General features: G+C 33.0%; 1 protein-coding gene across 17 annotated transcripts in view; it reads right to left on the minus strand.

Moving 5' to 3' along the window:
• Nucleotides 1–25,447, minus strand: part of C2CD5 (C2 calcium dependent domain containing 5) — an 86,026-nt gene that overhangs the window by 42,132 nt on the left and 18,447 nt on the right. For 6 of the 17 annotated variants that reach the window (XM_043880938.1, XM_043880933.1, XM_043880935.1 and 3 more), the window contains exons 7-13: nucleotides 24,587–24,785; nucleotides 19,403–19,554; nucleotides 15,967–16,158; nucleotides 14,245–14,330; nucleotides 13,632–13,664; nucleotides 8,557–8,665; nucleotides 5,830–5,895 (exon numbers count right to left, since the gene is read on the minus strand). In XM_043880938.1, the coding sequence (XP_043736873.1) occupies nucleotides 5,830–5,895; nucleotides 8,557–8,665; nucleotides 13,632–13,664; nucleotides 14,245–14,330; nucleotides 15,967–16,158; nucleotides 19,403–19,554; nucleotides 24,587–24,785 (837 nt within the window). Of the gene's footprint in view, nucleotides 1–5,829; nucleotides 5,896–8,556; nucleotides 8,666–13,631; nucleotides 13,665–14,244; nucleotides 14,331–15,966; nucleotides 16,159–19,402; nucleotides 19,555–20,573; nucleotides 20,915–24,586; nucleotides 24,786–25,447 lie in introns of those variants that run through there. The other 11 variants (XM_043880943.1, XM_043880942.1, XM_043880941.1 and 8 more) reach the window with 8 other exon arrangements.

Raw genomic sequence — 25,447 nt, forward strand, 5'->3', positions numbered from 1 at the left:
CACTTAAAATACCATGCTCCTCCCAAGAATCTACAGAATTATTGATAATCATAAAAAGATGATCATTTTAGGAGATATTAAAAGTTATTTATTATACAAATTGTATTTCATACTATTTTGTACTTTTCTTCTAAGGGTCAGAACTATACATAGATAATTATCACAAATCTTTTACTATATCCTTTTAATTGCAAGCATGAACTGAGTTCTAGATCAATGCCTCACTGATGCCTCTTACAAGGGTAATGTCCTCACACTTACGTTGACACCACAGTTAATTCGTTTTTCTATTACTTGTCTAGAGCATGGCCATAGCTTGATATCTTGCCATCTTTTTAGTATTTTATCTTGTTTCTAAAGTACAGGTGACACTGGTAAAGATTCCTAAAATGACAGTAATAGTTTACACCTCAAAAAGTAAAGACGTGAACAACATAATATGCCTTTATAAAAGTCAATTCCTTCAAGATTTTAGGCAATTACACATTTGCAACTAAGAAATGCTGACTACCTGAAGAGTTCAATGTAGTTCTATTTTTATATTGGTCTAGAAGAGAATAATTCTGTCCATGGGAACCTTTTAATCAAGTTGAAAGGAAAAAAAAAAAAGGAAATGGGCAGTTATTCAATCTAATTTTTAAATAAACAAGAGAAGATAAAGCGTTAGGTAGGATTTTCAGAAAAAGGATAATGTATCTTGTTAATGGGCAGCACTAAAAGCTATCTTCTCAAATATCTGAAAGTAATAGTCCAACCCAAAACAACCTTTTGAAGAAGATAAATTGCCACTAACAGAATAGAAATTAGAGTCCAGGTTCAAGGAAGTATAGAACCTCAAACTGGTTGGGAATTCAGTACAGACTAAAAAGAAGAATCTCATTATAGAAGAAGTAATGCGCAAACTGAGAGTGAACTTCAAGATGTGGTAATTTGGAATACTAGGATGGTGGCTCAGGTACAGTCCATGTTGGACCAAACTGCAGTCGTTACTATTTGTTTAAAAAAAAAAAAAAAGTCAAATAAGTAATTTACTCCTTGACTGTGACATTTCATTCTTTATATATATAATGTAACTGGTGACCAGTTACATTATTTCATACAGAGAATGATACATTACATTTACATGTTACATTATAATAATGTAATGGAATATCCAGTTACATTTTACATATTCCATATATATGAAGAGTGAAATTTCACATTTAAGCAGATAACCCATCTGACTTTTTTTTACAGATAGTAAAAAGTAATGAATATCCAGTTACATTATATATATAAATAGAAAGTTAAATATTACATTTATGTCACATTATAAAAGGAAGCTCACAAGTCATGCATGCTATATTTATGCCTTCTTGAACTCTCTGTATCTACTTTCTGAAACCTTAGTAAAATACTGAAAACCAAATGCTGCTTAACTACTTTAGGCTTACTTTGCACATCTTCTCATGAATGTCCCTCAAATGTAGAAAAATAATGACTGCTGAGATCATCAGTAGAATTCAAATTCCAAGAAAGTCTATCCATTTAACTCTCTCTCTCTCTCACACACACACACACACACACACACAGAGCAAAGTAGTATAAGAAACAGACTAGACTGGTATGTAAACAGGAGGTTTGCCTGGTTGAACCCTGGTTATTTCCAATTCCCAGAATTGTGCTTAAGACATGGTAGGCACTTGACAAACATCTACTGGAGAAAAATTTGAATGATCAGAGTGATAAGTATATTCTACATAAATATTTCCTTAATTTCCCTATATAAATATTTCCTCAGCTGACTCATATTTTGTTAAATATTTTTAAAGTAGTAACTACACTTTTAGATGTTAACTATTAATTTTGCCTCCAAAATAAAGTCAAATTTCTAACTATATTTCTGAAAACAAAAAAGAGAAAAAGAGTTAACATTTTCTAAATTTAAACCACTAAATCTATCATTAGCTCAAGTTCATTCATTGTAAGATTGAGAAAATTTTCAGTCTAATAAGTCTTAAAACCTACAATCTGTCTAAAACAGTAAAAAAAGAAAAAATATTTTTAGAATATGCTCAAAAACAAAAGAAAGGCTATTCAAACATCTTGCGTTACCAACTCACTAAAACACTCTTTAAAAATATTGTCTAAGTTCATAAGCTACTTCAAACTAGTATTTTTCAAATGACATTATATAACTACTTTAAATTTCCTCTTGTCACTTCTAAAAAAGTTATGTAATTGACATGCATCCTACACAGGAAAGAATAACGAATTTTCCTCAACTCACTGAGACTGTTACTAAGTAAGAAACTATGTGTGACCTATTCAGAAATATTTCTAGTGGTAAACTCAGAAGAAAAAAAGATTACAGACATTTGAGAAGTAATGAGCCAGGGCTATTAGAATTTACTCTTAACATATTATTTACAACTGAACTTTCAAACAGACTAGAGTTTCTAAAAGATAGGAATCATTTGCCCCCTGGGATGTTAAGACTTGCAGACACGTGGGACAATCATTACCCTTCTCTCTCTCTCAGCTGAAGTTGCACAGAGCCTGCTTCACTCACCACATTCTCCTATAATTACCAAGTCCTGCAGGCTTCACATTCTAAACAGTTGTAAATTTGTGGTTAAGAGTGTAAGCCCTGAAGCCAAAATTGTAAGGTTCAAACTGGGGCTCAGTCACTTCCTATTTGACCTCGGACAAATGGCTATGTTTCATACTGCTCATGTACAAAATGAGAATGCCTATGTGAGGGCTGTGCTTGAGGATTAAATGACCTACCACCATCAAATCTTACAAGAGTACACAGTAAGTGTGCCACAAAACTTTAGCTCTCCTGTCACCCTCAGATCCCAGGTCACTGTCTGGCTAGGACTCCTGCACTGCACTAACTGTGCTCTCTCTAGTCTTGCTGCTTTTAAATTCATTCTGCATGAGTAGGCGGCGATTTAATGCAAATCTGACTATTCTGTCTTCGAGGAATCTCCTGTCCCTGGCATGTCACACACAAGATCTGCAAATGTTACATTCTCCTTCCTAGTAGCAAGGTTCACTTTGTCTTTCTCCAAGTCTGTTAACAGACCAAAGAAATAAGAAACAAGGTAATAAAAGGGAAGAGTTTTGAATAAATTTTCAAATATTGACTTCCTTTCTTCCTGCTCTATAAAAATACCTTCTATCACTGTAGTTAACACAAACTAACAGGACAAAGCGGAAGAAAAGGGGGTGGGGAAAAAAGTAAACTAAGACATTTTGTATTAATAGCAAGCAAAAAGTACAAATTAGCTATGTAATAAACTTCATCGAATGAGTAATGGCTAGGATACTGTTTTGCAAATGCTTGAAGTTTCAGAACTACACTCAAAGAATATATTAACATGGTTCCAAATACACTGTCTGAAATATAAATCTAAGTGAATCTTCATATACTACCCAAAACTGAGCTCCAGATTACTACCTCTATAAGGTACCCTGCCACAGAGTTAATCCCAGCTTCCTCTTTAACTCAGAATCTTGTATCACACCATACCACACAGTAAGCCATTTATTCTTCTATCCTCCCAGAATATAAAAATAGGGGGACAGGCACCTTTGCGCATCTCTTTATCTAGCAAATTGCACAGTACAAAATAAATTCTAGTAACTATCCACATGGTCTATTGTTTTGCATGAAACACTATTGTGTGATATAAAATGTCTTCCTATACCGTTCCACACTTTACTGTTTCTGAAATAAAAATATCGAATAATTAGCATGTTTGACTACCATGTGTTCCTCTTTTTTCTTAGAAGGCTTTTACGAAGTCAATGATATATCATATTATAGCTGGTATCAAAGAGACCAGGAAATATAGTATCAAAAAATAATTTCTAGCATTAATAGAAACTGTATCAACAACTACTTTTCTACAATTTTTTATTTTCTGTGGTAATACAGGAGTGGCTAAGTATTCCCTAATTACAGAGAAAAATATATAAATGATTTGAATACATTTACCAAAGATATAATTTTTTTTTCAGAATTATCAAGCTATTTTTCTGAAACTAGTATCAGAAAAACCCTGGTTTCTAAGTATGCATTAGTTCTTACCAGAAAGACTCTAAATACCCCCAATCAAAAGCATAAAACTATGAGCACATTAAACTGAAAGCATCATTGTTTATGTTCTTTTAATATGCTGTTACATATCCATCTTTTCCTTCCTACACTTACTACTGGATTTTATTTTAAATGATGGCAAGATATACTGCTTCCTAAACCATGTTCCTCCTCACCAAATTCTGTAATTCTGTTTACAGGGAACAAAGTCTTTACTGTGTCTATAAGATTTAACTTTTGCCTTTTCCACTTTCTAAAACAGTTCTATCATCTATTACATCTCTCATCTTAAACATTGTTGCCCTCACAAACTTTCAGCTCCTTAAATTATTAACGATGATGCTTCAATGTCCTGTTCTTATGTAACTAGTCTTTTCTCTGCCCACCACCATAATCTGCCCATGTTTTTTTAAATATATTCTTATTTTACTAAATGAATCCAGCAGGATATTTTCAATTTCTCATTAAAAAAAAACAATATAAAGCATTACATTACAAATGATTACTTTAACTCTAATCAATGTGATACATGCTGGCAAAAACTTGGATAGGAAATAGAGGTAATTTCCTCAAAGATTTACCAATTGATGTCGGTCCAAATCTGCAAAGGTTGGACCAGATCAGACTGTTTACTAGACTGACTTTAGGTTAAATCCACATGATGAACATGAGTTACTTCATAGTCAAACATGCACTACTTACATCAGAACTTACATCCTGGACTCCTAAAAACAAAAAAAGTTTATAATTCTGAAAAGATTATGGGATATGAGCTCAAACGCTGAGCCTCTTGGTGCTTCTGCTTTTGTTTTCCTGTAAATAGATGTATTTTCTGACACAACTAAAAAAGTTCTTTAGGAAAATGCCAGTTTCTGATACTGAATCAAAACAGCTCTATTATTTAATTCTAAAATAGAGATAAATATATACATTTTTATGTTGAGAACATGCTTTTTATCAAAAAGAAAAATTAATTGGCTTTGACTCTAAACCACATCATCAGCTGTAAAGCTATCTTAAGTTTCTTTAAAAGCTACAAACTATATTCACATGTAAAATTACTTAGAAAGAAAAAATATATCCTATTTGGAAAGGGAGGGAGGAAAGCTTACGAAAGCTGTTAATCTCCCCAAAATCTGCTCCTACTTAGCAAATTTTGGAACACTTCTAGAATTATAAATAAAAATACAGCAAAATCCACCACAATATTGTAAAGTAATTAGCTTCCAATTAAAATAAATTTTAAAAAATTAAAAAATTAAAAATAATAAAAAACAGTTACACTTTTATAATATTTATAGAACACTAAATATATTCAAATCTAAACTTAAGTTTAAATATACTTTAAGATGATCAAACTAGCCATTTAATACTTATATATTTAACAATTACTATTCCCTTAATGATAAAGCTAACGCTAGAATCATTTACCTGATATGAAAAAAACTGTACAAAAATATAATAAATATAATTTAAAATTATCATTCTGAAAGTTCATCACCTAACAGAAGTCATTCATAATTCATGGTATTTCTATGGTTTTGATTAATTCATTTTAGTAAAAACATTTTTATATTTGTATTTCCATGGAAATTACAAAAGTTATCACATATGTATTCCAAAACGTATCTGTATTAACTGAATTGACATTAAGCCTATTTAATTGAGAACACTTCTAAAAACTTCACTGAGCTGCCATAATTTTTGTCAGCATATGTAGTACTGAATGACCATTAAAATACCTGAATTGAAACTATTCCAGTCTAGCAGTTTGTAAGATCTTGTGTTACCCATAATTCCGACAAAGGCTGAGTTCAAAACAGCAAATTAGTAGATCAGTTTTAGGTGCAGAATAGTAGGAAAAAAACCAAAAAATACTACAAATCAGAACACAATTGACACCACCACTTGACAGGAACTAGAAAGACACAGACAGCAGAGTTAATAAGAAGGAGAAATAGAGAAGAAGGAACATGCTATAGTAATCTAACATTAACTGAAGTCTAATTGTTACCTTTTAAAACCATCCCATTCTCTCCCTTATTGTATTGACCTGTTTGTTTAATATTGAAGAAGAGGAAGTTCTAAAGAAGTAACTCCAAAATAATAATCAATAGTTAGCAGGTGGTAGTCATTTTAAAATAAGGCTTTTCCTTTTATATTTAGTGTGAAATGAAAATTTCGCATATTCACTAGTCAAAAAATAGCTGCAAGATTCATCTGAGAGTGCAAATATAGGACTTTTAACATTAGCACGTGTATCTCATCTGTCATAATTTTCTTTCAGCAGAGTAACTCAGAATCATAAAATTAATATATCTTTATTATGGTAGATGCTAACTGAGTTTTGTTCTGACATTCAGCTTCTGTCAACAAATTAAAATTTTTTCACAAATAATTATTTACGGGACCTGAAGATTAACAAAATGTTAAACAAATGTTCCTTTTTCAGGCACAATACATATATAAAAAACAACCCAAATAATGTGATAATTCTATCAAAATAATGTAATATTGGGGCCACTAGAATGAGATTTACATTTAACTGAAAATAAAAACAAAACTGAAATACAACATTTATAACATTACAAGTATTTATATGTATTATATATGCCCATAATCTTCTGGAAAATAAACCATTAGTAACTGAGAATTTCTCCACGTAAACTGAAAAAATATTCTGACAGGGAAGCAGAGAAAGAAAACGGATGTGCTATGGTTACAATATACAAATCATATTTTATAAGAAGGAAGAACTTGTGTTTTCTTCCCTGGGCCTGGACTTTTATATTTCTTACACAGCTAAAAATAAACCGGCAAGTATGGAAAACGCTCAAAAGCAGGTTTTTGGGGGAGTTTTTTTAAGTAATGCATTTTAAAACTTGGCTCTCTACTTAAACTTAGTTTAAATAACCTTCATTTCTTCTCCTAGACTCTACAGCTTACTCGGAGTACATGGGAGCAATGATGAAATCAAAATGTTTCCATCATGAACAACTGAATATATTCCTAGAACCATTTTTGGAGCTATTATATCGATGGGTGGGTGCCAATTATCAAAATACTTGAGTCAAGGGTACATAGAAACACAGGTAACTGGCCTTGGGTCACCCAGTTAGTGTCAGGTATCTTAACTCAGTATTTCCTTGCACTTCTCAAATAATTCAAGATCCTAAATGCACAGATATGAAACTTGGCATAGTCTTCAAGATCTTGATCCATTAAAACTGGCATCAGTCTAAATTTGCCTTAAAGTACTACAGAATGCAGAAAATACTACACAAAGAAAAGATTTTAAATTGACCCCAAAAATAAGATACAGGGGAAAAAAATAATAAACCAGGGAAGAAAAAGAGAAGACTGGTACTTAAAATATGTATTTGCTCAATGTTAGAGTTTAACTAATCCCAAATAGTATTGCTTTTCTGCAATTCCATTCAGGGTCTAGAAAAATTCCATTCTGTTTTAATTCAAATGACATCAAACTATGGGGTCCAGATTAAATTTTTAAAAAATCTAAAAGAACAGTAATGCTTTGTATCCTCAAAGTCACCATTTAATAATTTCAAAGCATTTTTCTTTTTTCATAGCTGTCAGCACAAGCCCCAGGAATAGGTTACTGGAAGTGACCATTTCAATTTTCAAAAATACATTTGCATACATGCCAGGTAAGAATACTAATATAACTTCAAGTTTAAGGTATGTCATCAAAATAATAAGTGACTTGAGCAAGTTACTGGGCATCTAGTCAATGAGAGATGCAAGACCAGGTTCCACAGGGAAAGTTCCTACTATACGTCTCATGCTTATTTTAGATTTAGAAAAATCAGCAAAGCATTTTTAATCCAAGGGTCTGAAATTCCCAGGATTTGCATGCTTTTTTTCTCTTTTATAATCAAGATTCATGTTTTAAAGAAGTGAGCTGCTATTTTCTTTCTTATATGAAATAAATAGCTACTGAAAGAAACCAAGGACCCAAAGACAATAATTACTTTTTTAAAACTTTTAGGTTCTCTACACAATGTATACATTTCAAAAGAAGACTTCTTTTATGAATAAGAAAATTACCTGAATAACCCATAAAGAATTATTCCAGTGAAAAGAATTAACCTAACCTCTTAAGCTCATGGCCACAATGATCAAACTGTAAATTTAGTTATCTGCCTGAGTCAAAGAAAACAGCTGACTCAAAAGTGACTTAAGGATTGCCTCAGAGTGATACAGCTTGGCCAAAAATGAATCAAGATTTGCTTTGTATTAAAAAAAAGTAACTGAAATATACACTTCTACTTAGCTTATTTTTAGTTAAGATTACTGCAAATATTTGAAAGCAACGTGTGCTAGTTTATACTTTCTTCGTCATTTTTCTTTTTGGATAAATTCAGCTTAAAAAATTATAAAAATCAGTGTTAATAATAATCACAGTGTAAGTAAATGAAACACGGAAAACAAATGTTTAGAGAACATACCAGGATTGTGGATACGATCCAAAAGCTTCACAGAGCGTGCACTAACAACGCCCCCAACATGCACGAGGAATCCAGGAGGAAATGCCGTCAGGGTGAAAAATGGAAATTCCTAGTAGAAAGAATGGGGGAAAAATATGCCTGACCATGTGTGAAGTACAAATGAGTGCCTGTTAAAAAGGTTGTCATAAAGAAATGAATTCTACCCGTTAACAAAAGACTACCAATTATACATTACAGATGATTTGTAATGAAAAGCTTCCTTGGATGTTGAGTTCCCAATCCATTTTCCCACATGTATTACGTTACACAGAATCTGAACACCTTTTTTATCACTTTTAAATGAGGAAAAACACAACATTCTCAGAGTTTCAATTTGAGCTATCTGAACACACTCTTCCTTCCTCTTAATCGCCTATTGTGATCCAACTTGGCAATGAGATGGGGAATCTGCCTGAACCACAATCCACATCTACTTCTTCACGGGGGAGACTCTGCCTCAGACACCTACTAGCCTGTTCCAAGCTACTGGTAGACTCTGAAGTCCTGGGGCAGGAGGTCTAAAACAAGGTGGGACTGAGGGAGGAGGAAGGAGAGGATGAGCAGAGCAGGTTAACAGCTACATAGAAAGGTGAAGAGAAGAGCCAATGTCAAGTTCAAGTAAGCAGAGAATTACTGTGTGGGCTTATTTCCTCTACCAACAAGGGGGCAGCAGGAAAAAAAATCTAAATATATAAATGCACATTAAGAAAGGGGAGAGGTTTGTAGATGACAGCAAGGGAGGCAATCAAATTCTACAAGTTCCTCCAGGATTTATTCCCCTCTCTCTCTCGAGGACATCAAATTTGTCAACTTAGAAATGAAGAGATGCAGGCAAGAAAGAAATGGTAAAGCAGAGAAAGAAAATTTATTGAAACAGCACCCAAAAGAAAGGAGAGTTCCTAAGGCCGCTCATATGATAAAAACTGGATGCAAGAAAGGAAAACAATATCTGACCTGTCTGGCTGCAAGATTAACATAGCTCACTTAACCACAAATCACTTACCAGTAGCCTCAGCTATTCAGAACATAACTGAGAACTGGAAATTAAGCAAAACAGGGCTCTCAACAGTCAAAAGAACTGTTACAGTTGCAAGGACTAAACTTCATGTATTTCATTCCTAAGAGATCCCCACAGACTATATTCATACAATGATATATGGTAATTACAAGTGTATAACATTACAAATGTATTCTAAAATCTACTGGTATCTTTTTTTCTGGACCACAGCAGATTAAATGCAGCAAATAAAAGTTGGGAGTAAAGAGATACAGAATACTGCGAGAAGCAAGCACATTAACCACAGCAAGATTACTGACTGGCTGCTTAAAGCATGGAGATATGAACTGACCAAAGCATAATTCACACAGCAAAGCAACTTGGAGTCATTGAGCACAGAGGCAAACAGTCCTCTACACCCCAATAACCCATGAGGTATAGTATTAAAATATATATACATGTGTGGGTGTGTGCACACACACTCTCATATTTAGAAATTCATTAAAATTTAAAAGTAATCTTTAACAAGCAAGAAAAACCTATGCTATGTAAAAAGGAGTAAAAAAACAGTGGAAGTGGACAGGTTTGACCCAGTTGACAGGTAGAGCAAAAGGAAGAAAAGGCAGACGAAGGGAAGGGAATTTTACTTAAAATGGTGAGTCAAAACAGCCCCTTATTTCCACCTAAATTTTTTACATATAAATTTTAAATGAGAAATGTACAGATAAGCTCATACTATTGGAAACATGAGTCTTTTGTTCAGTTTCTAAGTTGTGTCCTTGAGATCCTTAAGATTTGTTTTCAATTTAAGAATACAGAAGTTATAAAATCTCCTCAAACTACTGTGGTAAAGTCCAAAAAGCATGTTACACTTTATCTTTATACTTAACATTTTAAATATTTTGGATAACAGACAGTGAAAATGCAAATTTTGGAAGCTAAATGGAATGTAATACTTCCACCTAAACTTGAGAAATAAGTAAATTCCATGCTGGAAATCTGCATATAAGATTTTAGATAAGACAGAAAAAGAAAGTGAACCTAAATGATTTCTCTATTTGGGAGTTCTGACTCTTCTCCCCAAACTTCAGAAAATGGGAGAACAGGATAGGGGAAGCATCACTCCAGAAGTAGGAGGGGACCAGCTGACCTAAAGGTGAAGGATGTCCTGCCAACTTAGACTCTGTCCTAACTGTCCCCAGTTCATCCAGGCAGCACACTTCCCCAGTTTAACACAAAACTTAACCTAGAGGGACTTGTCTGGAAGTTCAGTGCTTAGGACTCGCATTTTCACTGCAGGGGGCGTGAGTTCCACCCACGGTTAGGCTAGGATCCCACATGCCACAGGGCATGGCCAAAAACAAACCAACAAACTTAACCTAGAATTAAAATGGCATTGTTATTCAACCCAAACTATGATCGGCAAACAACACTTTCAGAAGAGCTACCGCCAGTATCTCAACTGAGGGTTACATAGCTGTCCTCCCACCGGTATCACCAGTAACCATTATGGCACTTCCAATGTGCCAGTCCTTTGCACAGTACCTTAAAACTAGGCTTCACAGACGTTACCATACTGAGATGCATGTCCTATCAAATCCATGGTTCAGGTGAAACACTGAAATGAAGAGGGCCTATACTCTCTGAGCCACAAAAATGATTTTAATCTCTAGTCTATCACTACACCTGATGAATCTATAGGTTCTCCTCCACTGAAAAGGACAGCTTTGTTAAGGTCCGCCCAAGCACACCCTGCCTTCAGTGTCCAGATGGGAATGCCAAGGACCACATTTTCTCTGGAAAGCCCTTATTTTGCCCTGTGCAGCCTAGATAAGACTTCATACACTGATGCTTTGACATAAGCCAAGCGCATGCAGCATAAATCATTTAATAGCATGTGCTCAGAGGAAGGCTAGTTGAAAATTCTGAGAACAAATGGAATTTTTTAAAAGATTTAAATAGGATTTTTCTCAGAAGATATTCAGTCAATTTCATTTTTTGAAATCAGAGATGTTTTTTACTATCCCAAGACACCATAGTAAACTTTCTAGATACAAAACTCCCCACCAGGTTCCTACAATGATTTATCATATAATTTTATCCCTACTTCAAAAAAGATCATAATTTACCAAAGAATCTGCTTTTAGTCTAAGTTTCCCAAAGTGGGTTCCTAATAGGCATTTTAAACGGAAAGACTTCTTGGGAAATACTAAGCTAAACTACATCAATTAGGATTCTTTATTGAAGAAAAATATACATTCCAGAATCTAAAAAGTAACTTCATTTTTCTGGCAAGTTAAAAAAGAATCATATTGGAAAAATAAATCTATTTGCCTCACAGCAAATACTTCACAGGCAGAACCTTAATCTAAACTTTTACCTCCCAATAATCTGATACCAATTACCAAGATCTTGTCAACTTATTTTTTAATGCTTTTGTGACAGAGGAAGAAAAAAGCACTTTTATTTTTGATAACTGTTACTTGAGTAACTCAAAGTAAAAGATGATGGACAAATACAGTTCCTCTTTTCCACAAGAAACAAAAAGCTATATAATTTATTAAGGGTAGCAAGGGGCAGAAGTGAATATTTTTAAAATGAATATATAAAATGATAAATAGGTATGTTCAACTTGACCTAGTGTTCAACTTGGCAGAGTTAAAGCATAAGTGACCACATACAGGGAGAATTCTCCATTATTTCTGCACAAATTTTTCCCATACTGATACTGATGGCAGTCACAGGTAAATGGGGAAACCAAGCATGACAATGCTTTTTCTACCTATTATGTACACAGGGTGTAGAAGGAGGCTCACAAATACAACTCATTGCCACTGCAAGGTTGATAAGGTAAATCTATTGCCAACTGAGGTTTACAGAGTGGTAAATGAAAACTCTAGTCCTCCACATCTCTGCTGCTAGTGCCTCAAGGATTATCTAGTAATGTATGTCCAATGTGTTAATGTGCCCAAAAGTTTAAGGATATTTGAAAGCATATTTGAAGACATAAGTTTTATCCAAACTAAATCCAAAGCACTTTCATTGATCAGTATTTCTTTTGTCTTTTAAAACTAGGTGCTTCTTAAAGCTCTTAGTACAGACAGGAGAGTCATGGACTCAACACAAAGGCAAAGTCTCACTATATCAAATGTCAAGACAAGTCAAGTTTTTCTGTTCATGTGAATTCTGGAATGGTAATTAGACTACAGAAAATATTCCTAGCCTAAGGGACTCCAGAAAACGTAACACTGGGAGGGGGCAGGCGATAAGAGTTCTCTGGCCTAAAAACTAAGTGACACTCACTAACTCTGATCCTCTTCCCCATGGTGTTAGTCTTTTTATATTTGGTTTCAATGTATAGTTTGAATGTTTAGGTGAGCTATCTGATGGCAGTCGTTGGCATGATATGCCTGCCGATGTGACAGTAGTAGCTGAAAGGCAAAGAACTAGGTACCACCCAAGTCCTACCAATGTCCCAAGTTGAGTTCAGCTCTGTTTTCTCCAGACTTTTATAACTGATTTTTTTAACTGTACACACAGATACTTTCAGCACAGGGAAAGAAAATCTAAAAAAATTACCTGTTGTATTGTTTATAATAATAGGATCTGAAAAACACTTGTCAAAAGCCAACTTCTAGCAAATAAATACCTTTGTTTTATAAAAGCATCCTTTTACAGATATTTGCTATGTTTCAGCTTTTTTTTTTTTTACTGCTCGTATAAAATGGAACATGTAAAAGAAAAATTCTGTAAATGCCTGTAACTTCCAAATCAGACATAATGAAAGCTATGGAACTGTGTCTTAAAATAACTGACATGACATATAAAATCATGCACTGTATTAGTTAGGGGGAAAAAAAAAAACATGAGCCTCATAGTGCCATTAAATTAAAACAAAAAACAAACAACTTTGCATTATGAAAAGAAAAAAAGCTGGCAACATTTGTTAAAAGCTTAAATAAAACTTAAATGATCAAGATTAAAACTAGAAAAGCTACCAATACATGAAATAGGCTCTCACACATGTTCAGAAACATACCCGCCTTCTACAGAACCTATGAGGCGATCCTCCCTTAGCAATGAAGTTTATACAAAAAAATAAAGAGAGAAAATCATCCAAAAACTTTAGCTCTTCATGCAACATATTTAATTAAATAAATTTACAGTACTTAAAAGAGATGTAGTCACATACTGAACAATCATAATATCTATGTTAATATGTAAAAATATGGAATCTGCATTTCTTAATCCCAAAGAGACTGGCCACTGATAAAAATTATCTCAGCAAATATATGTTAATATACTAAAGAATTATTTTTAATACAACACCAATAAACTTTTTTCTAGAAAATTATCCACTATTTCCTTTTATATATTAAACTCTAATGTAAAATTAGAAATGATTTCATTATCCAATGGTTATTTCCAAACAGACTATTTCTAATATAATTTTGGGAGATAAGACAAAAATAGTTATAGAATTATTCAAAATTAAAAGTAATCATTTATAAGCAAATTACTGTGATACCTTTTGGATTGAAATTACAATATTAATCAAAACTAGTATATGAAAACAAGTTGTAAGTGCATAGAAGCATGAGAATAAAATCATATTAACAGTGTAAGAAGAAAGAATATTGAGTGAACCTTACCCTCTGTTCCAATGCTGATTGAGTCTGTTGTCTTAAAAGAGCTTTAAAGGGCCCCCCTTCTTTTCCAGCACTACCACTTCCCATTCCTACAGAACATCAGTATGTAAATAACGACCAAAAACAACTAGAGACATAGAAAGTTTAATTGCATTTATCTTCATAAATATCATGAACAAAATCTGTTAAAAACAAAAATCTAAACATCTGAAGTATTTGTGATGGCAACTAAGCACATACTCTTTTTTATTCATAAGGTTTTCTTTAGAAGCAAGATGTCAAAATTTTGATCAGTGAGTGTGGACTTAATTTATTCTAAAAATGAATTTTAAAATTACATTAAGGTGATGAACTTTTTAATGTAATATTCAATTCTAAAAGTTGAATCTTCTAATAAAAAAATCAATGCAATATCAATTATTTATACCCTGCTAACAAGAGTACTAAAAGAAATAAGAGAAACATTAAATGTTTATTTCAAAGTAAATATATATAGAGAGAGAAAGCACTAATTGAGCTTAAAATATTCCAAAATTCTCTAAAGAGCATGAATTTTAGGCAATTTTGAAATAGAGTCACATCTATTTTCTGATAATTATGCATTCATAAACATACTATTCATTACAAAATAGCATTAATATTCATTACAAAATAGCATTAATATTCATATCATACAACTCATTTACAAAAACTGATATAAAGTTTTTAAAAACTAAAAATTGAAAACATATAATAGACACATCACAAATGTACATGGTTATGGATGGAAGAATTACATTTCCCAAGCTCTTAGATGTATTTATTTTTAAGGCATAAGTTTAAATGTCTTTCCTTCTTTTGTTCTTTTGATAATACTAATAGACCAACTATGGTCAAAGAATTACAGAAAGCAGGGGGCAGGTGAGAAGCCAGTGCTCTACAAACTAATAATTTAGTCCCACCTTTTAAACCTGAAGATACATGCAAGCATATTTACTGCAATGACTTAAGAAAGGAACTAATTTACTTTTATATTTTTAGCTGTTCTTGGATAAGGAAACAAAGTTAGCATGTGTATAGTCCCATTTTGTTCTTTAAAAATTAAAGAAATGTATTTTTCTTGCAGTAACCTAAACATAATTTTTAGAGACTATACAATACTAAACACAGAAACAAAACTAAGATCTTCATATGAAGCGTATTGAAAGTTATAAAATAAAATGTAATTTGGTAGAGATAAATGAAATATCAGAAAATAGAGCAGAATAACTTGAAAATTAATGCAATGGACAGGAAAAAAATGGATAATGGAAGAATATCACCAAAATGAGACTTAAACTGATTCAAACAGAATAATTTACTAATGTAACCATATGGTTTAGCAACATGATGGCATAGGTCCAATGTGAATGGAGTTGGTGTGAAGGGAAAGAAAGTAAAAGCATCTAAAACAGAAATTCTAGTAATGAGAACCTAGTAATTACTGGAAATATGCAGCTCTAAGCACTTAGACATATAATTTTTAATACATAAGATTATTTAGCAGAATATTCATAATTATCCATCAAGTAATCCTCAATCGTGTTCTCATGGTAATTTTAACCACTTAACTCTGTCTGCCAATAAGAAAAATAAGAAATACATTGTGTCAAATACTAAATACTTCTGTATAGTATGAAATAATTAATTTTTTTCAACGATGATTTCGAATAAAGGGATTAAAAAGCTGACATAATATGATCCTACCAGAAGCAGCCAGGAACAGCTCTTCACTGAAAGAAACACTTTTCCTCAGAACTGGGCTGACAAGGCTAGAAGGATGAGGGGGAAGGCTAGATTCCGAGAGGAGGAGACAGGACTTTTTAAGATGAAGGGACCCACAAGGGAGAGAGGGGGAGCTGGGACACAGGTAAATCCTAGGCCCCTGTGGGTAAGGTGCTGTGGAGGAAAGTAGCAGAGAAAAGATGCAGATTCAGAAGATGACCAGAAAATGCAGGATAAGGAAAGCAATGGTGAAGCAAAACGTAACAGTAAAAATGAACTGTAAAATGCATACACAAATTACAGTAAGCATATGAAGTCATTAGCAAGATCATCTGTTCAACATAATATAAATAAAGGCATAGTCTAAAACTTAACAAAACCTTTACAAGCTCTGCACTTAAATCGGTTAACAGGATTTTATGCCATTCTGATTACTTTTAGCTGACTCCTTAAAAACATTTAAATTACTTGCCATCTTTTTGCTTAAGACTGTGTAAAGTTAAAATGGATCACATTTTTTTAAGCCAGAAATTTGTTGTCTCAAATACAAAAACTTTTTTTCAAGAGGTAAGAGTATAGTTCTTCCAATGTTACTAACTAAAACACGTCTGACTTATGAGTATTTTAATTGAATTTAAAAAAAATCAAACACCTGCTACCACATTAAGCAGATAGCCATCATTAAGTTTAAATAAATAAAATATTAACTTCCTTCCATCCTGCTTCAGGATGTATGTGAATGCTTTTTTTTTCCTCTAAAATTTTAAATACTCCAATCTCATCATAGCACTGTTTGCATTTACAAAGATTTGAGTACGCGAGAGTCAAAGGAATATGCTCTGAATCACAAAAAACATACATGGCAAAAAGCCTGATCAAAAAAAAGTAAAAATTAGCTTGAGTCAGATGTCACATTAGTATCTTAACACTAGCATTCTAAAATTCCACTTCTCCTAGTTGAATACTTGAAAAAAAAGAAAATAAAATCTGGTAAAATGTCAAAAAATAAAAATCTACAGAAATAAACGTGAAATTTTTTTAAAACAAGACTCATCTGAAGGTGGATGACAGCTTTAACTACAAACAGAAAAACAACTTTCTCAGTCTAAGTTCTATTAACTTTATTCTACTCTGTTTTTGTTTCCCAATGTACATATAATTAATCAATCATGAGTAACCAATCTATCATGAAATACATGCTGACCTACAGCTCTAGAAATTTCAGAACATTCATAATTTTGGCACTTTCAATCTCCATGAAAAATAGGAATACTTCCTAGTGGCTCAGACGATAAGGAATCTGCCTGCAATGCAGGAGACCCGGGTTCAATCCCTGGGTCAGGAAGATCCCCTGGACAAAGGAATGGCAACCCACTCCAGTATTCCTGCCTGGAGAATTCCATGAACAGAGGAGCATGGCAGGCTATAGCCCATGAGGTTGCAGAGAGGCAGACAGGACTGAGCAATTAACACTTTTACTTTTTCAGAAGTATTAAGGATCCATGATAAGGACAAGCACCTAAAAACTGTTAATATCCTATAAAAATGCAACTGAGATAGTGAATAATTACAGGCAAAACAAAGTAATTTACTTAGAGGCAGCTTATATAGAAATACATGAGAACAATACTTTTTTTTGTAAATGAATTTTTAAAAACCAAAAATTTGGGAGCATGAAAATACAAAAAAGTTTTCATTGATAATACAATTGATTGCCTAGTAGAAAGCTAAGGGAACAGAAGTCTGGTTTGGTTAATTTATTACTTGACAATCTTCATTAGATTTGGTTTTCTTGGTGAATTAAAAAGAAACAGAAAGACAAAGGAAAATACTTTAAAAAATGTGTCTGTAGCACAGCAAAAAAAAAGATAAGGAATACTGAAAAGTGGCTTGGAATACAAAAATGAACAAGCAGTGGACAAAGTCTCAAAAATTTAAGAAAACTTACTCATCAAATGCTATGCTACATGCTTATTGTTTTGATATTATGAATTTCAAAGCCAGGATCTTATTCTTTACTTAAAAACAAAATTTAAAAATACCAAAAACAAAACACCCCCACCTCCCTACAGTTTCAATGATTCAGTTTTTATGACACCAATATGGTTAAGATGTCACATTCCATAGCATCCATTACTATCAAATATCACATTATTTCATTATTTTGTTGTTGTTCATAGCTATACATGTAAAAATAAAGTAATGCTTTTCAAAGAATTAGGTATTAATAATTATCTTCTTTACATTTTGTGACTACATTTATAAAAAATAATATTGTGTCTGGTGGTGGTGGTTTAGTCACTAAACTGTGTCCAACTCTTGTGACCCTATGAACTGTAGTCTGCCAGGTGCCTGCCTCCACCCATGGTATTTCCCAGGCAAGAATACTAGAGTCTGTTATTATTTCCTTCTCCAGGTATTATGACTACAGGCTTTTTAAAAACACCCTATCTTTACTTTGAAAGTAGCACTGGTTCTAGAATTAGATTTCTTCTCATTATTTTCATAAAATCTGGGGTCATGTTCTAAATTTCTTGTCTAACATAAAAATAAAGTTATTAAAGATTACAAATTAAAAATAACACATGAACTAGGCAAAATGTTTTCCTCAATCTGTCAAGGAAACTCCCAAACATGCTATTTGCAAAAACTGCAAACTATTAACTTTTAAATGTTTCATTTATCTTTTATTTTTCTTAAGAATATTAATTTGATGATTTAAATAAGCTAATTTTATTTTAAGGCCTAAGAAACTAATCTGATTCATTAATCAGTTTTATCATAAAACATATTCACAAAACTGAGAGATCAGCAAAATACAAATAGGAGAGGGAAAAATTATACATTTCATACACTAAGAAATATGCAAGAATAAGTAAAGCGTAAATGCTATTTTCTAACCTAGAGAATACAACTAGCAAAACCAAACATTTTAAATAATAAGCTAACAAATATATATACTCCAGTATAACAATATCAGCTATTTTTAAGATTATTTTCATAATAAAATCTTAGAATTAAATTTCAAAATAGAAACAATGAATTCAAAAATGTTTATACTACATGAGGAACTGGATTGCAAGCTACTAGTGTTACTTTCTATTCAAGTGCTTTGAGATGTTATTCCTTTTAACTGGAGCATGAAATGAAAAATGTCTACATGCAAAAATAAATCCTGGACTTCATATCTAAACTATAATTAAATCAACAAAATGTCATGCTTTGAAGAAAATAACTTCTGAACTATACAAAGTTTTCACATTTTAATTGTAATCACTGAAAATGATCAGTATTTCCATTATCTTTTAACTTAAATGCCAAAAACAGGAAGAAAGGCTTGGATGGAAAGCTAATAAGGAACAAAAAACAAATTTGGAAAATAAAAGAAAAAAAGAAAAGGTGAGTGGAAGTGCCTTACCAGTTTTGGGTGTCAAACTCAAATCTGTGTCAGAAGAAGAGGACTGTCGACTGTAGGACTTGGAAGGTGAAAAGGAATAAGTTTGGTTTTTCAGAGGGGTTGAGGGTCCTGATGAGTGAGTATTGGGATTGGGATCTTCATTGAAGGGAATCCTGCCAGAAGAAGGTGGAGAAATATTAAGCAATCATGTGCCGAAGGACCTGACAGAGGCAGCATGATCCAAACACCAGGGAAGGATTGGGGCAGGGCCAGCAGTCACTTCTTAAGTGTGGAGCTGGGTCTGAGGCCAAAGGCATCCAACTGCTGTTTAACCATTCACCACTCTCCAGATAAGTAATTATCTGCATTGAAACAGTTAATAAGCCAAGGGAAAAAGCAAAAAAGCATGAAATGGCAGACTCAAGGGGTAAAAAAACATTAAAAGAAGAAATAAACAAAAAGGATCAATACATGATTAAAAATATTTTCAAACAATGCTTTTTTAAGTTACAAAATAAAAAATGGTGACTGCAAACGGTGTGTGTAAATATTCACAATAATTTTTATATTTGCACACACGGATATCTTGGGGAAAAAAAACATGTTTCCTTATCCTATAGCATCAAGAGTGCCACAGCTAAAAACACAGCAGAGTGGAAAATGAATTTAGCTACACAGAGACATTGCATTTTATGCACAAGAGTCGCTTACCTGTTTTCCAACAGCTCTCTTCCACAGAATGAAACAGACCCTACTGTGACAAGCTTTGTACATAAAGAAAATAAGCAAATTGGAAGCTTTGGCAGCTATTTTATTTTGATTCCAATTATCTATTTTATTTCTAATGCAGAAATAACGGCAAAAATACATACTGGAGGATTCTCCTCAAATTCACAGTATCTATACGTATGTGTATATATATATGTGTACATATATACACACACACACAAGATAGGGTTCTTAGAGGATCTGTGGAAGAGACTTTGGAAGCTGGAAGAACATTTTCACTTCCATGTAGTTAGAGCCTCTGCGGCGGCTAAATACAGGATTCTTCACTGCCGCTGGACTAGGAGTGAGAAAAGCAGGAAGCAAAGACTAGTGGGGCCTGCCTACACTACCTGCCTGCCTGCCCTCTGCAGCCACTCTGCCCGTGGCCTGCTTCCCCAGCTCTGGAGTCTGAGCAGTCTCGTACCAGTATAGATGAGAGTGGGAACAGACACAGAGAAGTTCTGAGTAAGTCGTGAGCCAGTAGCAGTGTGAATTGGGCTGTTGTGAGTCGAGCGGCATCCATGGCTTGGAGGATGAACCAGCGGAGACCTGAGGGAGTTTGTGGTCAAAGTGGAAGAAAAGAAAACAATACATACAACAGATAGCAAAGTTATGTTAAAATAGTTTCAAACGAGCTTTAGTTAGGGGAGAGGATTATTTTTTTAATCCCTAGCATGCACAAAACAAGTTGAGATAAAAAAAGAAGAGCTAGATATTAATTTGTTAGGAATCAGATTAATAAATTATGACTGTGAATAAGAAAAACAGCAAGCAGAACTGTCAGTGGAATTAAATAAGAAAAAGACTATAATTTGGATTTTCAGTTACTTTAAAATGTGTTATTATTTTGATCACCACTGAGCTTACTGAACAGTATTTCAGGAAGAAAATACCCATAAAAATGAAAAGTCAAATATGAAGTTCTTACATGGCCTTTGAAACTGAGATATGAATAATTGCTAATATAATTAATTATATTTTACTATAAAGAAAGTTTAACAACAGAACTGTTTCTGTCTAGAATATCAAGACTGGGGTACATAAGAATATGAAAAATGACAGCATAAAGATAAATGAGTGAATCAAATGTATAGATATATGTATATCCAATCATCCCTATTTCTGCACACCAAATATCTACCTTAAAACCAGGTTACAATGGGAACAAAACAAAGCAAAGAACACTGCTTTTAAAAAAATAAAAACATTAATTAAACAATATAAATGACTCTTCTGTAACTTTCAAACAGATAATATTATTTAAAACTTAAACAGAATTTATTTCAACTACATTCTGAATTGAAACTTTGTAGGATATCAACTAATATCTTGCAATAGATCACATCTATGTACATGTAAAGATACATATTTAGACCAGATACACAGATATACATTCATCTATAACATTTAAAATTTTCACAAAGAAATTTAGCTGAAAGAGCACAGTTTCAATGGATGCCCAAAAAGAAAAAAAAAAGCATATTATGTAATTAAGAATCCTGGACTTCATATAATCAATTATTTCGCTGTGCAATTCCTTCCCTAATGTACAATAGAGAGAAACAAGTAAGTGACTATAGTCTGAAAAGCTCTCATGCTCCCATTTTTTAGAATTCAAATTAAAAGTAGTTCAAGAGCCCAACTTTTCCTGGTTTTTCTTCCTTTTCCATTGCCCAGTGAACATTCCCAACAGTCACAATTTGCCAAGATTCAAACATGAGTTCTCATTAACTGGCAACAGGGGTCCTTTACAGACCATCTACTTTCTGAAAATATCACTGCTTTTACTATAGGACAACTGTTTCTGCTTTTGTTTCTAACTTAAATTTTTAAGTGTTTAATGAATAAAAATCAAATATCTCACGGGTGACCAATTTCTATACAAGCAACTGAGTGAGGTTTCATTTTCGTTTTTTCTTTCTCTGTTCAAGAGACTAATGGAGTTAAAAAGTCTAAGAATCAGCACCATACAGAGGAGAAACTATAACTAAAAGCTCCTAAAAAGTACTTTTTTAAAAAAAGTAGGGAATTGATAAATCATATTTAAATGTACTTTCTACCATTAAGATAGTTCAACTAGGAAGCACCAAAGAGATTTATACTCTGTAATACACCACACATCTAAAATGAAACAAACTGATGGAATAGGACACATGGTTAATAAAAGCAAAATAAAACGAACATTGTTAAATGTTCAAATCATGACATCAAATTAAAATCCAAGCACAGCGGAGGGAGCATCACCTTAATGTATTCTTGGAGCCCTAATTCTTATTGGTCTTATATGAAAGGTTGCCTTACAAGAATACGCTAGTGGTATTTCTTAACATTAAATCCATTCAGACAAGAACATAATCCAAACTACCTTTATCAAATTCCTGTCTAGAATCAACAAAGTTAAAATTAAATAGCAAAGTAATACAATCAGATGACTCATAAAACAATTTTAAACTAGCACCCAAACTAATTCTTTATCAAAAAGACAAAGAAGCTGGTTGAAAGTTTTTTTTTTTAAATAACATGACTTAAGTAATAAGATGCCATCAGAAAATCCTAATGAAGCCACTTAAATTCATCATGGTGTGAATATCTGAAAATTTAAGGCAAATGGCTGCAACAAAATTAGAAAAAGGGAAAACTTACACAAGCTCAAGTTTACTATTAACAGAACTCTCCCTGAACGCAGGCAAAATGTATTTCCCTACTATCCATATACCATTTTAAGATAACAACAGGTACTGCAGCTTTCTTTCCACTAAGTAATTTAGTAAAAAGAGGAAAACTTTAGACATCACAGTTGCAAAGGCCAGGCCCCTTCAGGCAGTACAGATAAAGCAGGAGGGTGGCGGAAGGAGGGACCCAGGTCTTCAAGTAAATTTGCTATGGAAAGAGAAAAAAATCTCAATCCCCCAAAAGGTTATACCTGCCATCTGACTTTATCTATAGCATACAGTAGTTCATACCTTTTTAAAGACATATTTTAAATGGAATACAAAGCAAATTCACTCAACTTATTTAAAACAATTACACTTATCAATACTTCTAAATAAAATTATCAATACTTCTAAATAAAATTAGGTAGCATACACTGTGCTCCCTCTTGTGATTAAAATTTAATTCTAATAACTAAAGGTCAGCAGAAAGAAATAATTAAAAAGAGTAAGTTGAGACAGAGAAAAATTTCACCTTTATAAAGACTGTTTGAAAAAACATTGTGATTGCTTTCTAGGCAACCTCTCTTTACTGCTGAATTAGGAAACATGTTAGGTTTTTGGACTACAGAACCCTGACTCCCTGATGATGAAAGTCAGAGGTCAGCACATTACACAGTACAGACCAAATTCATCTTGCCATTCATTTTTCAAAAATAAGTAAGGTTTATTGGAACAAAAGACACACCCATTCATTTGCAAAGTATTGTTGGCTGCTTTCATGCAACAACAGCAAAGTTGAGTCTTTGCTATTCCCATTCTGGTCATTTACCAAAAAAAGTGTTTTGACCTGTGATCTACAAGAATCTCTAGAGCAATGGTTCTCAGTGGAAATACTATCAGCATTTTTAGTACAGAACAAGTCTTTGTTGTTGTATAGAGTTGTCCCTTGCTCTGCAGAACAGGCAGCATTTCTGGTCCCTAATAGAATCATCCACCTTACCCCAAACATTACAAGAGAAAATTTTCATTTCAAGTATTCCTTTTTGATAGCACCACCACCATGTTGAGAATCTCTGCCTTAAGCACAAATGATGACACATAAGCCAAATCAAGCCAACAGAAATGTGTTGTTGGATCAGATGGAGTTTTTTAAAAAAATGTGAGACTCTTAACTTCCTTTAGGTCAAAACCAGCAAATTTCTTTTTTTTTTTTTTTTTTGGTAAACAAAGATAAAAACTATATGTCCAGTACATGAAATATTTACTATCTGGTCTTTTACAGAAAAAGTCTGCCAACATCTACTCTATGCAGTCCCAGTATTCACCATTTAATTATACCCAATTATTTTATTTCTATAAATTGCTTGACCTCTATAGACACTGAAGTTTAAGACCCCTGAACAGGTCAGTCTTCCCTGCTTTCTATACTATGTTGCTAATAATATGCATAATTGGATTATGAGGTATGGGGTAGTAAGCACTTCCCATACAACAAGTAAAATTCCCCACAATGCATAAACGCTCATTTTATGCTTTAGGTACACAGTGCCTAAAGAGGTAGAACAAGTTTAAATATACATTACTTAATATGAATTTCACAAGGCAGTATAAAAAATACTAGGAAGATCTAAGTTTCAAATTCTGATAGTCATCTCTGATAAGTAAAATTGCCACAGGAAAAAATGCATTTTGAACAACTCTACTAAAATGTTTCAAATCAAATGAAAATATGTACGCAAAAGATAAAAAGCTCCGTAAGAACAATTCATCACTTCATACTTACTCCTTCATCTCCTTGGACGGGGAGCTGCAGGCGGGAAGGGACGCTGTGGGGCCGCTTAGCTTATCCAGCGTGCACGCTGTCCCTATGGCTCGCACCACCAACCCGGACTCGCCTTCCAGATCAAAACACTGTAAGTACCCGACAACCGCATTTCCTCTCATCTCAAGGACTTTTAAGCCAATCTTCCTCTGCAGTTCGCCTACAAAAAGGGAAAAAATTCAGCCAGCTTTTTATCTGTATGTTTCAAAATACAAAGCTGGGTATGGTGGTGATTCGAAAGAGTCCAGAAAAATCACAGATTTTGAGAACTTGAAGGGAATCTAGAAGATTACCTGATACCTACTCCTATAGTCAAGGAGGTAAGATATTATTAGCTACATTTTACAGACGTGCTAAGTAAGGTTCACTCATTCATGCATCCATTTACTAAATAATTTCTAGCTGTATACTGTGTGCCTGGCATTCTTTTCTTCTGTGCTAGAGATACAGAGTGGAACAAGAAAGATAAAGCCCTAAAACTAGTGGCATTTACATACTGGGGGAGAAACAGATAAAAAACAAGTAAACAAGTATTACATATAATATAAATAAAATACATAGAATATACAGCACATAATATACTTTAATATATTATAAATATAATAAATTATAGATGATTTCTTAATATGTAGACTAAATATAATAAAACACATTAAATTAATATATTAACAGTAACATTAAATATAACATGCACATGCATATGCATTCAAAATTAAATATTTGTAAATATTTAAAATTCTATCAATTATAACATATTAAAAATTTATAAAGATTAAGTACATGTTAATATACTTAATAATATATTAATAACTATAAATATAT

This window comes from Cervus elaphus, chromosome 22 (genome assembly GCF_910594005.1).
Source record: "Cervus elaphus chromosome 22, mCerEla1.1, whole genome shotgun sequence".
Classification (NCBI taxonomy): Eukaryota; Metazoa; Chordata; class Mammalia; order Artiodactyla; family Cervidae; genus Cervus; species Cervus elaphus.